This window comes from Rhea pennata, chromosome 5 (assembly GCF_028389875.1).
Source record: "Rhea pennata isolate bPtePen1 chromosome 5, bPtePen1.pri, whole genome shotgun sequence".
In the NCBI taxonomy this organism is placed as follows: Eukaryota; Metazoa; Chordata; class Aves; order Rheiformes; family Rheidae; genus Rhea; species Rhea pennata.
In genome coordinates this window covers 53,136,678-53,150,404 of record NC_084667.1, presented here as the reverse complement: position 1 = coordinate 53,150,404, position 13,727 = coordinate 53,136,678, and the positions used below count along the sequence as shown (strand labels likewise).

At 42.9% G+C, this 13,727-nt stretch overlaps 1 protein-coding gene across 2 annotated transcripts in view; it reads left to right on the top strand.

The window, feature by feature from the left end:
* Positions 1-10,731, top strand: part of ITPK1 (inositol-tetrakisphosphate 1-kinase) — a 155,767-nt gene extending 145,036 nt beyond the window's left edge. For both annotated transcript variants that reach the window (XM_062576991.1, XM_062576992.1), the window contains one exon: positions 5,813-10,731. In XM_062576991.1, the coding sequence (XP_062432975.1) occupies positions 5,813-6,135 (323 nt within the window). In that variant the 3' untranslated portion in view covers positions 6,136-10,731. The remainder of the gene's footprint in view (positions 1-5,812) is intronic.
* Positions 10,732-13,727: the final 2,996 nt, after the last annotated feature.

The window sequence follows — 13,727 nt, the reverse complement described above, 5'->3', positions numbered from 1 at the left end:
CATGTGTTTCAATCTGCACAGTAACTGGCCTTTGAATAGACATTGAATTAATAGTATGTTTTTGTCCTTTCAAGATACTTGAGAGCACAAGGAAGCTTCTTGTGCACGGCTCTACATTATGTCTCTCAGGATTTTTTGGTGGCATGTGAGTAGTGAAGATAGTTACTGGCTTTACAACTGTAGGATGGAGTGGTGAAGACTAATTGGAGAAAGTCCAGAAGATAGCAGCAAGGACCAGATATATGAAAGAGAAAAGGCTGGGGGAGACAAAACTGTCTTAAAAATCTGTAAAATGTAGTTGAACTGAGAGAGGTGAACTGCTCTCAATGGCTGCTGAGGTCAGACAAGAAGTGATGGGTTGAAATACAACAGAGGTGCCAATTTACCTAAAGGCTCACTAGCTTCAAGAATTGTCTTCCTAAGCAGAGCTAGCACTTTCCTTATGAGAAGGTGATATTCAGCCCTGCCCAGGAGAGTCACTAGATCTCACTGTTCCTGGTTTCCTGGTTCCAGGAAGGGGCTTTTCCTCTCTCTCCTCTTTCTCAAGTCATTCTGTCCTGCAAGGATCACAGCAGGGCCAGATTAGAGCCAGCATAGACAATTTGAGGACCTGCTGCATTATCTCTGCATCACTGCTTGGTGGGGAGGGAGAGGAAGAGGAGCATTCACAGCCTCTTTCACAAAGCTCAAGCTACTGCATGGGGCCAGACCTGGCCAAAGCTTTTTCCAACTGCCCCAAGGCTTGGCTTCCTCCTCTGCTGACATTTACACTGAGCAGACTGAAATCACATTCAAACCTGCCACTTCCTCAAACTGCGGCTGTCATCTCAAGATTAAGTTTAGTTCTGAGCAGACGTGTCTGTAGGAGGGTGTCATTTGCTACCTGCTCCATTTAGCAGCAGCAATGCTTCGAACAGATTTTGAAGATAAATGTCTAAAAGGCCTATTGTGTCTCCTGTTTGAAAGGAAACTGCCTGGACTATATTTAGCTGTGGTTACGTGCTGCTATGTTAACTGTAGACATAGCCGCATACTATGTGGGTTTCATGTTTGTCTGACCTCAGGTAACTGCAAGAATAAAAAAGGCTCCATATAGCCCAATGTTGTATTGCAGTGGCTGATCTCACCTAGCCCAAGCTAGATACAGAGTACACCTGAATTACTGACCCTGGATGTGTGTATCATAGAATCACAGAATCAGTAAGGTTGGAAGGGTCCTCTGGAGATCATCTAGTCCAACCTCCCTCCTCAGCAGGGTCACCTAGAGCATGTTAGACAGGGTTGCGTCCAGGCCAACCTTAAAAATCTCCAGAGAAGGAGACTCCACAACCTCTCTGGGCAACCTGTGCCAGTGCTCTGTCACTCTCACAGTGAAGAAATTCCCCCTCACGGTCAGGCGGAACTTCCTGTGCTTCAATTTCTGCCCGTTGCCTCTTGTCCTGTCACACGAGGCAACTGAAAAGAGTTTGTCCCCGTCCCCTTGACACCCTCCCTTCAGGTACTTGTACACGTTGATAAGATCCCCCCTCAGTCTTCTCTTCCCCAGGCTGAAGAGGCCCAGCTCTCGCAGCCGTTCCTCATAGGGCAGGTGCTCCAGCCTTTGGATCATCTCTGTAGTCCTATGCTGGACTCTCTCCAGTAGCTCCATGTCTCTTTTGTCCTGGGGAGCCCAGAACTGGGTGCAGTACTCGAGATGAGGCCTCAGTAGGGCTGAGTAGAGGGGCAGGATCACCTCCCTCGACCTGCTGGCAACACTCTTCCTAATGCAGTCCAGGACACCATTGGCCTTCCTGGCCACGAGGGCACATTGCTGGCTCATGGTCAGTCTGTCATCTACCAGGACTCCCAGATCGTTTTCTGCAGAGCTGCTCTCCAGGAGGTCAGCCCCCAGCGTGTACTGGTGCCTAGGGTTATTTCTCCCTAGGTGCAGGACTCTGCACTTGCCCTTGTTGAACCTCAGGAGGTTCTTCTCTGCCCAGCTCTCCAGCCTGTCCAGGTCTCTCTGAATGGCAGCACAGCCCTCGGGTGTATCAGCCACTCCTCCCAGCTTGGGATCATCAGCAAACTTGCTAAGGAGGCACTCTGTTTCCTCACCCAGGTCATTGATGAGGAAGTTGAACAGGATGGGACCCAGTACTGAGCCCTGGGGGATGCCACTAGCCACAGGCCTCCAACTAGACTCCACGCCACTGATGACAACCCCCTGAGCTCTGCCTTTCAGCCAGTTCTCAGTCCACCTCACGGTCCACTCATCTAACCCACACTTCCTGAGCTTACCTAGTAGGATGTTATGGGAGACAGTGTCAAAAGCCTTGCTGAAGTCAAGGTACGCAACGTCCACTGCTCTCCCCTCATCTACCCAGCCAGTCATTCCATCACAGAAGGCTCTCAGATTGGTTAAGCGGGATTTCCCCTTGGTGAATCCATGCTGGCTATTCCTGATCACCTTCTTTTCCTCCATGTGTCTGGAGATGACATCTAGAATGAGCTGTTCCATCACCTTTCCAGGGATGAAGGTGAGGCTGACTGGCCTATAGTTGCCTGGGTCCTCCTTCTTGCCTTTCTTGAAGACTGGAGTGACACTGGCTGTCTTCCAGTCCTCAGGCACCTCTCCAGGACCTTTCAAAGATGATGGAGAGCGGCTTGTCAGCAACATCTGCCAGCTCCCTCAGTACCCGTGGGTGCATCCCATGCGGGCCCATGGATTTGTGGATGTCTAGCTTGCCCAGAAGGTCTCTAATTCTATCCTCCTCAACCAAAGGAAAGTCTTCCCTTCTCCAGACTTTCTCCCTCACGTCCGGGCTCTGGGATTCCTGGGGGCTGCCTTAGCAGTGAAGACTGAAGCAAAGAAGGCATTCAGTAATTCTGCCTTCTCTGTATCCCTTGTCGCCAGGGCCCCCGCCCCACTCATTAGTGGGCCCACATGTTCCCTAGTCCTCCTTTTGCTGCTGATGTATTTGAAAAAGCCCTTCCTGTTGTCCTTAATATCCCTTGCTATATATATATGGGAACTGGGAGCATCAGATATGGACATGCCCTTCATGTGTATGATGTGCTGCTGCAAATGCAGAACATGGACTGTCCCAATTCTCCCTGTCCAAGAGAAGATGCAGAAAACCAGAGTATGTGCCAGATGAGGGACAGCCTCCTAAAAATCAGGCACGTAACATCTGTAATACTAGCTTGAAAATGCTCAGAAACATTTCTTGATTCCACAAAAGTGAGGGCAAAGGACTTGTTTTCTGATTCATTTGCAGTGCTGAGTAGATTTCCTTCCTATCTGTGCTCAACCAGAGAACACTGAAGATTATTTTCTTCATAGCCAAATCGAGACCTTGTGTACTCTGGTGTTTCTGCACTGGTTTTAATGGGCTGTGCTAGTGTAGTAGCTGCTGCGTCATGATTTATGCAACCTGTGCTTTGAGGCATGCAAAATTTATATCCTCTCAGTGATCCTGTGTGTAATATAAAGCCCAATTCCACTGCCTTTCTGATGGTGTAATTTAATTTGCCCTCTTGATTTCCTCATTGTCACAGCACAGTGACATCCCACAACTGACTTTTGAAAGATTTGCAGCAGCAGTCAGTGAAGAGAGTTCAGCAATACTGATAGTGCAGCCTTCCCCTGGCATCTTGTGACTCAAGAGTTGAGACATCCTGGTCCTCTTCCCATTCCCTTCCCTGTTTTTTTACATTGTGAGCTTTTTTTCTGAGTGACCAGACAGCATTATTTGGGGCTTTTCCCTTTAGTGTGCAGAGGGCTGTCCCAGAGGAAGCTTGCCTGAAGTGTACTGCTTCTTTGCACTGTAATGTCTGCTGATTTCAGGACTGAAAAAATGGCCATCTTGTTCCCCATTAAATATTAAAAGCAACTTCTTTGTGAGTTTGCCATGTGCCCTCAAACAAGGCTGATTTGTTTTAACTGAGCAGACACAGAGCACTCTAGGGTACTACAGATCTCCTCTCTGAATATTAAAGTTGTTTCCATGGAGATGGCTTATTCCCAGGATGTTTGAAGCACTCTGAGCAGATTTGAAGGCTAATCCCGTGGCTTTTACATAAGCAAGAAAATATAACATGCACCGTTGGAGAGGTGGGTATCCAGTTCTGGCTTCTATCACCACAAAAGTCCTAGTTGGCCCCTGCCAAGGGATGGATTGTAGCAGGGTAGTGTGGGTCACTGGAAAGCCTGATGTTTTTAACTAGTTATTTTTTTTTGTTGAGTTTGTTTAGTGGCTTTTGAGATAAGAGAACTGGGAACCGTTGTTTCACTTTGCTATTGCTTTGTATAACCTGTTAAGAAGTATCTAGGAGAACTGTGACTGATGACAATAAAATCCAAAGCAGTGTAGCAACCTAAATAAGAGTTAATTGGTTAGCATACATGGGTTATAAATACACTATAAAATCACCACATTTATTGAATTATCCTTCTGCTTTATGTTTTTTTCAGGAAACTGGGTTTTTATTGCCATAGGAATTTGGCTTTACAGGAGGAAGGAGATTTAAACTGAATTATTTATAGATGTGTGAGACTCTTCTGCCCTGTGATCACAACGCTAAAAGTGTTTTAAAATGTGCATTTACTTTGTGGTCTCTGGTTTTGCTCATATGTTGCTTTGTGTGAACCGTGCTATTCACAGGGGACTTATAAAGTGTTGTTTATTGCTTCAGTCTCTGGTATTAATACTAGGTCACTTTTAAAATACGTTTTTAGACATTTTTAAGCAGTCATCCTAGCCTACTAAATACACTGAATGTCATATGGCACCTCTAATATTAAAATCAAATTGATACCAATCCTAGGTAATGCAGTAGCAGTTAAAATATGTTTCAAGGCATTGTACAGATACGTTGCATGTCTGATTCAATTTTAAGGTATAAACAGTAATAGAACTGTGCCTGTTCCTGGATGTTTAAAATGGAGCTAGAAACTTTGTACACCTACTGCAGGCCTTTGTGTCACTGAAAATTCAGTATGTCCTAGTACCTGACCAACTACTTTAAACAAGAAACCTAGTTATGGTTAAACTGTGCAGTGTACGTTGTTTGGAATCTCTTAACCATGTAAACAGATGGTTTCAGTACTGAAATCAAAGATCAGCATTTCTACCAAATACTGTACCACTGATTTAAGTTTTCGGTCCCTCAAGCATTTTTCCAGACAGTGCTTATAGTGGGGAACATGTTTTAAGTGCTGAGTTAGGTTCAATTAGACAAGTATCAGAGTGCTTGAATAGCAGCAGCCTAACTTTTCCGTAGAATATAAGGCCAGCCCGTTGCTCTTTGAGGTTTTCCTAATTGAGGATATTCCTGGGGAAACTTTAGAAAGGGTCCAGACCCTCAAGGAACCTGTGCATTAGAGCCAGTTTCCATAGTAAAACCTGGAAATAGAGTGGAAAAGATTAACATTGTATCACAGAGTATGTGACCTAGGGAAAAATCTGGACTTGAAAGAAGGTAAGACGTACACACATATATATATATGCACACATACTTGGGAGGAAAATAAAACAGAAGTTCTGAAAGGTGATTTATTTTTTTCTGTTGAACAAATAGTTCAACAGAACAAAGATAAACTTAATTGTTAACATGAGGTTCTGTTCCTCTTTATACTCACCTGCTTGTGCAGTCAAAGTGATGTCATGAAAAAGAAGCCTTTTTGCTATCACTTAGGATAGCAAAGGCAAGAAAAGCCCCAAAAATAAATCAGTAGAAAAGGCTGTTGAAAGAACTTACAAAAATTACTTAATTGCCTGTTTTTTTTTTTTTTTTTTTTTTCCTCTCTCTCCCTTTTTTCTCCCCTTCTCAGGGTATGAGGGTGTTTCCGAATTTTTCACAGATCTCCTGAACCACATAGCTGCTGTCCTGCAGGGCCAGGCACCTGAGGTGACCCAGCTAAACCGCAGCAAGCTCCTGGCTGAGCAGACCAGCGGGATCATGGACGAGCGGATATGCTGCGCTAGCACAGGCTGTCTCAGCGTCATGGGAAAAGACTCCTCCTGGATTGTGGAAAGCGAGACCAACAGCTCAGTAAAACTGCAACACCAGAGACTAGGCTGCAACTCGGCAGTGTCCCCCAGCTTCCAGCAGCACTGTGTCGCTACATTGGCAACGAAAGCTTCCTCTCAATAACTTGCCAATGCCATGGACTAAGGAAAAGCCACAGGGATACAAATTGTGGTCCCAGAACCAGATCAGGCTGTAACAATACATTTGTGAAAAATGAAAAAGAAAACACAAAAAAGCAAAACAAAAAAAACCCCTTCCGTTTGATTTAACATGATTTGCTGATGAAATGGACAGAAAGAGGGAGGGTGAGAAAGTGATCCAGATCTATTTCATCAGATTTCAGCTGCAAATCTGTAGTGAGTTTACACACACATGGGTTTTAACACTAGTCCTTTCATTGTGGGAGGGTTGCTCTTTCATTTCTGTTGTTCTTTGTAATCACTGGTGACCAGCATTTTAATATCGGACCTCATGATATCAAGAAGTTAATAATGTTGAAATGGAGTGTATGAATGTAACAGTGCTAGAGATTTTTGCCTAAAATATCCCGTTTCCTCTTTCCAGATAGGCCCTTGCAAAAGAAAGCTAAGACAACTTCAGTATCACCAAACCAAATCTGTTGAGACATCTACCAGTCGCAGTGTCCACAGGTAGCTTGCTGTGAGTGGGGCAGAGCTGACTGACTGTTCAGGGTGCAGAACTGTGGCAATGGCCATGGTTCCTGCTTTGCAGTTTTTCCCCTGGCCTTATTGCCTCAGTCGAAAGCCGCATCTAATACACTTGCCAATAGTGAAACATGTCTGATCCAGACAGGCTGATCTGAAAAAAAGGGTGCAGATAACCAGGATGAATGATTTGGTAGATGAAATATCATCCTTTCAATCCTCTGCTAGCGGTGAAATCCACGAAGAGTTAGTGGTTTCAGCTCTTCTCTTAGCAGAGCACGGAAGTCTCCCTCCGTTGCCCTTGCGAAGGGTCTGGGACAGCTCTGCGAGGGGGCTGGCCAACAGAGCCACGTATTTTCCTTAGAGCAGTACATCTGGTCTGCAGATCCTAAGGAGTAACACAGTTGCTGCTTTTCACAGATCCATGACTCTGTACATTTTTTTTCTTCTGGAGACTAAGTATAGGCAGAATTGCCTGTAGTGAGGCTTTGTGTGAGGTAGCAATACATGACAGCGCTAGCTTAGAGACCTCGTTATTGTGTTGCAAGCTGTCAGACGAAGCCGTGTGGTGATTTACAACAGTGCTCTGTATCATTTGTAAACTATAGCACAACCAAATTATATATTGCTCTTGAGATATACAGTAATCCTACAGTGTTCACCCTCTATTGTATCTTCTAGCATGGCAGCATCTTCTGCTGCTGAGAATTCCTGCAACTTTTGCCAATTCTGAACACTAAACTGGAAGTAACTGAGTCTGTCAGTGCTGGCAACATAGACACTATTTTGGTAGAGTTAGTGGCCTTTCCTTCTTCATATAAGCCCTAAAATATACTTAAGGAGGTGGTGTTAAGAAAATTCCCTTAGTTAAGCTCTTAGCTTACAGATAAGGGAATTTCCATCTTCCTATACCAGGCATTTATAAAGCATTCGTCACTGCGGCATTTAATACCAGTTTTGTTGATGTCGTGCATTAGATACCTACTCGAAAGGAAAGGACCAAGAGAATAGAGCCCAGGTAGACCAAGGAGAAAATAGTAAACCAAAATGTGGAAATGTAAACCAAAATGTCACCATCCTGCCTGATACCAGTCCTGTAGGGGAAGACGTTTCTGAGAGTGTTCTGTAGTAATTACTTTGTGTAAATGATGATTTTCCTGTACGAGGCATTGGATTGGTTTTCCCAAAGTGCCGTTCTAGGGAATTCTCTATAGCTGGGATTGGATTTTTGAGGATGATGTATACAACAGAAGGTTATTCCATCTCTAGAAGGGTATTAACTTTAAGTTTAGATATTTCTATAAGGACTGGAAGGGCCTCGCCAGTCTGGTATCTGTTGAATTCCAGGGTGCACATAAATACAGCCAAATTCCTAGACTGTGCACAGATGAGTTGGGCACTCTTCATAACCCTTGTATGCTTCGAGGCTGCTGAATCCCACGTAGACTGCAGCTTGCAGGTCTTGGGGGGTAGTGGTGTGAGTGAGTCAGATGTAAATAGTTAAGGGTTTAAAAAAGTAGTCATGATAGACCAAACCTTTCGTAAAGCCATGACTGAAATAAAATTCAACATCTACAGTTTTGGGTTTGTTTTTGTTTGTTTAAAAAGAAGTCTTTTTTTATGTTACATGTGTAACAGAAGATACCCTCAGGAAGGAGCTTGCCAGTGCATATTTTTGTATGGTACTTTCTTGTAACCAGCTGGTGGAGTGTTTGTAGATTTGCCTTTTGCTCCCTTTATTACAGTGGCTTTTTTTTTTTTTTTTTTTTTTTTTTTTAATTGGGTGGTGGGGAAGAAGCAATGATGTTAAAACTGGGTTAGTAACTCAAGACCTTTCAAACTAAGTATGTTTACATGAATCCGAGTGTTGGATCCAATTGAAATGTCTGTATGCTGTTTCCTAGTTAGAACATCAAATAAGATTTTTATTTTCCTGGCTGCCTTCTGAATTTTGGTTGGCCTATTTTGCACTGCTTTATTTCTCCAAAATAAACTACTGAAATATAATTGTGCATTTTACACTTGTTTACAAATGATTGTTAAAAGTTTATTTTGTAATTCTCTGAAGGCTTACAGAAATACTATATTTAAATATTACTCCAGACCTTGGCAGTAACTAGAAAACAAGTTTAGGTTGTTGGTGTGATCAGTGACATGTTTTTCCCATAGTCTGTAATTTATTTTTATTTATCAAATATATTGGTATCACTTTAATTTACCAGGTGCAGATATGCAGATACCTGTTGTGATGTGGCATTACAAGAGATTTTTCACATAAATTACCATGCAATTGCTGTAGTACTATATTTCCTTGCAAAAATTGTTGTTATGGCTTATATAGTAGAATATTGCTAAATCACATGGAAAAAATTGGGAGACCACTTTTTAAAGCCAAAACTTTAAATTATCAAGTATCCAGACATACAAGTGTTTAACTGTAAAACATTCAAGCGTGCACATATTACTAAGCATGTGCTAAAGTGCTTTTCTGAATTGCTGCCTCATTTGATAAGTTCAGGATAGTTTTAATTTAAGATATGCTTCACAGTAAACTGGCTAATGTTTTGTAGCATTTTTTTTTTTGTGAGAATAATAAAATCTAGTAATGTTAGACATTCACAGAATGCTCTTGCTCTTAAAATTTTGCAGACAATCTGGATGAGATTTTCCATGTTGGCTATTTGAATTCTGTGATTATGGGGTAGAAAAGGCTCTGCTGTGACTTCAGAGGCAAAGCTACTATTGCTGTGTGGATTGGAGCAATTATTTTAAAATTATATGGTCACCAATTAGCTTAGGGATCAGATTCTGTTCTATGTCACTGTTACAAATCCACAGGAACACCATCAGCTTGACTGGAATTTCTCCAGCTTTTGTATTAGCATGATGGAGAAGATTTGACTGTGATTGCCACTCAGGTTATGTAATTGGCCTCAGTAGATGAAGATTTTTTCTCGGTTGAAGAGAACTTACATGGTATTATTGCCTGTAATGCAGACCCACCCCCGTCAGCTGCCCTCTCTAGCTGACTGTGCCATGTTATGCTTTGGTTTGTGACGGCTGTCCCGGAACAGTCGGATCATTATGCAGAAACGAACTGCAAAAGCGCAGCCTGGCTGTGATAATCGGTGGTGACATTTGTGGGTTTTGCAGCAGGACATCCATTCGGCCAGTGCTGTTCTGCCTTGGGTTAACCGCGGGGCCGGGCATTCGGACCTCTGTGCTGCAGGCGCCGACCGAGCGGCCTGCCTGGTAGCTGCGATGCACCGGTTTTCTGATTTTTTATTCAGGCTGCTGGAACCTGAACGATAAAATCGCCTGAAGATCCCCATTCAAAATGCATGAATGTTTGTAAAGAAGAGATCTGCAGCAGGTTGCTCAGCTGGAAATCCACCAGTTTAATTTGTTTTCATGGTAGATGAATACAAATTAAGATCCCAACCCTGAGGCTTCTAGAGGAGTTGAAGGTAGTGAGGATTGCTCAAGATAAGGCCCAAATTCTCCAGGTAATTACAGGCTGTATTCAGCCAGAGAGCGATCAGCTGGAGTAGTGCGTAGCTAAAAGTGGCAGGATACAGTCGAAAGGCAACAGAATAAATGTGGCCAGAGGGGTTTAAATTGACTGGGAAAAAAGAGCAAAACAAAGGAAAAATACTTCTGTGATTTCCATTCCCCCCAAAATCTTTCTGGGCTTTGCCAATTCTTAAATTAACAAAGGTTTCCCAAAGTCTTTGCGTGGCAGCAGTGAGTCAGGCTCTTGCACAGTAGTTTGCAGCCTTGCCTTCCGCAGCTGTGCAGAAAATTTCGGGTTTGGGGGTTTTGGGGGTCATGAATAGACTCTATTTTGAGTTTGTAGCAGTCACCCCATGTGCATACTTGCAGGAATTCAGTTGCATTGCCTTGCAGATTTTCTTTTCTTCTCTCCTTCTTCGTAACAGATGTATTGATTTTTGTACTCAGTATACAATGACTTCATGGTGTTGCAACTATGTGTTTTGTAATTAGGAGTATGTGAAAATGCTTTGTGTAGATTAAAATATTTCCTTTAATATAATCTCCTCTTGCTTTCATAGATAAACAGACACACTACTGCAGATCACATTGCTGATTTTATTTGTAATGTTGCTTTAATATCTATTTGAGAGGAGTGTAACCTCCAGAAAAGTACTTTCCACATCTTCACTGCCTTTCCTTTCGCTGTTCACTCTGTGATCCAGGCCATCAAAACTTGAGTTTGTGTCGGGATGGGTTTGAGATCCTCCATGGATTCTGCCATGTTTACATGGTTACAGAATTTATTAGTTTGTTGATATTTAGAGGATCCAGGTGTAGATGAAGATACATGAATGATTCCTCAGCGAAACAAGCACGATAGCATCCGTAGCGAGCAGAGGCTCTGAACTGCTCTCGTGTGCATGCAACGTGCAGGTGACTGGGTCAGTCCCTGCTGGTGGTGCAGTTTTCCTATTAAAGAAAAAAAAAATCACTGTAAGAAAATCTACTATGTATGTGGTGCAGACGGAGGGAAAGGAGAGAAGAGAGGGATTGGGAGTAAAATCCTGGCCTTCTTGAAGCCAGTGGACATACTAATACTGGTGGGCCAGGGTTTCACTCCACGTTTCTTTATAGCTACCCAGGGAGACTTGTTCCTCTCTCTCCACCTCCGCTCTCACCCGCTGCGGCTGATGCTGAGCAGGTGCCCATGGGCCCCATGAGCTCCTTCAAAGGCTTGCCCAGGGTGGATTTGTGGAGGGCTCCCGAGGTGCTGTGAAGTGTTGGTTGATGGCTCCTGGAACTCCAGAAATAGCTGAAACAGCTGGTAGACACTTCATGAAAATCAGGTCTTCCTTTTCCACCCTTTTAAAGGAAACCCTTAAAAACTCTTCTTTTCCCTCTTTCATTCTTTACACAGTAGTTCTTAGGTATAAATTATTTTAACTTTTTTGTGTGAAAAGTCATATATACATATATAAAGTTATTAAAAGGTTGAGTATATGTTGAGTATATAATAGTGACTTCTTTGTTTCAGATATTAGCAGCCCCTAAAAATGAGAGTTGTTTATGCTCTTGTAAAGTCAGTGCTGTAAAAAAAAAATTAAAAATAAAAGATGTATTAGATGTACCTTTTATTATTTATTTCTAATTCAATATTTTATATGGCTTGTGTATATCCTTGTGAGACCCACATATTAAAATGAAGTCATTCTTAAAGCAAAAAAATAATCATCCCTTGGGATCCCAGCAGTTCTGAGAAAATTAGCTCTCCGTATGTGAGTAGTGTTGGGTATTCTCCTTCACCTGCCGTCTTCGCTGTCCTCTTATGCGTGGTTACAGCTTGGGGACCATTTTTGAGTGCACTATGTTTCACAAATTCATCAATGTCTGCGTTCAGATCCAGCTATATAGTGTTAACAAGTGTGTCTAGTGATTTGCTTCAGCCCTGCTGGCAATGATTTCTGAAACTGCCCATTCTGTACCTGATTTGTACAGAATATATAAACATTTGGAAAAAAAGGGGGGAGTGGCTTACCATAAAAATCAAAAGCAGTTGTTTTTTGGCATTTTCAGCTGCCTGCCTGATCAGATCTGACAGTGGAGATGGTGCTTTCATCTAACAGCATTGATTTCAATGGTAATATATTCTCTTTTTTGCCGTTGCTTTGCCAAACGCCTGTGATGGACAATATTTTGGTTTCAACAGTAAAGCAATATGCAGTAGGTATTGTGGCATTCTCTCTGTAATTGTTCTGAAGACGGAATTGTCCCTTTCCAACACGTAATGAAAATAAATGCCTTACAACCTGCTTTGCTCTGCTTTCTCTTTATGAGTGGATAGGACAGAGGCAGACAGATCTTTACGGGAAAGCCATTTTTATGAATTCGCTTTTCACAACCATCCACCATTTAGGTGTCTACTCACTTTGGACCTTCTTGTATCAGCACTATCGGTGGTCAAGGCTGTTTTTTTTTTTTTATTTTATTTTATTTTCCTCTAAGAGTAGTGAGAAGTAGGCTCTTTATACCTCACTATATAAAGTAGCTAAATATTATTGGGATTCAGCCTTTATAAACCATGCTATTTCTGTGTTTAAGAATGTATTCCTAATATAACGCTCTAGGCTGATTCTTTCTTCATCATCCTGGATAGGGAATTCTTGACTTCATTAAAATCCTGCTAGGTTTTGAGTACTCGAGACCATATTTTGACTAGTGCAGAAAGGAGACGTATCTGAGCCAGCGGGATTAAATTTTGCTAAGCAACAGGCATGTTCTGCAGAGGCCCTTGTGTAAACCAAGCGGGTGCAGCAGGGCTGTGCCTGGTCTCCAAGGACAAGCCCTGCCGTCGGGAAGGTCTGGGGTGCTGTGAAGCAGGGTTACCACTGGTCTGATAGTGAGCACTCACCAAATGGACACGTGTCTTCCTAGGCCCAGAGTTTTCTTGTTTCCTCTGCTGGTTTACTAATCGTGGCAGTCCCAGAAGACTTTCCTCAAATAAAGGGGAAGATGGAATTCAAGGGCTGAGCTTTATCCAGTTAAGACAATGTTTTTAGTAGGTCTATCTAGTATCGTATTTTTCATTTTGTTGATATGGTAGCAGCAGTAAGCTGGTTCTGTGTGCTACGGGCATCCTTCATGGAAAGACTTGTCTAATTTCTTTGGAAAAGACCACATTTCTGTTGTGGGTTCCTTGAGGGTTTTGAGGGTTTCTTTGAACTTGTCACATGTAGAGCTGAATTTACAAGGGGTCTGCTACAGGCAGACTCTCCCTGCCATGAAGAAAAAAATTAGATAGATGAAGAACAGTACTTAAAATGAGACTTCTACAGCTGGATTAATTCTCTAGTAACAGTGAAATTTTAGTCTAGTTCCTGTGGAACATCTTTAATTTCATTGCTGTTCCTAAGTGCATTTCTGTGAGGTTAACGAAACTGCAGTCTCTGCTCGTGTCCCCTCCGCCTGCGCGCAGCCCCGCTTGCGTTCGGCGGGCGGGCAGCCTCCGAGCAGCGCTCCGCGCCTCGCCACTCGAGCCCTGGTCTTGCAGTCCCGGGC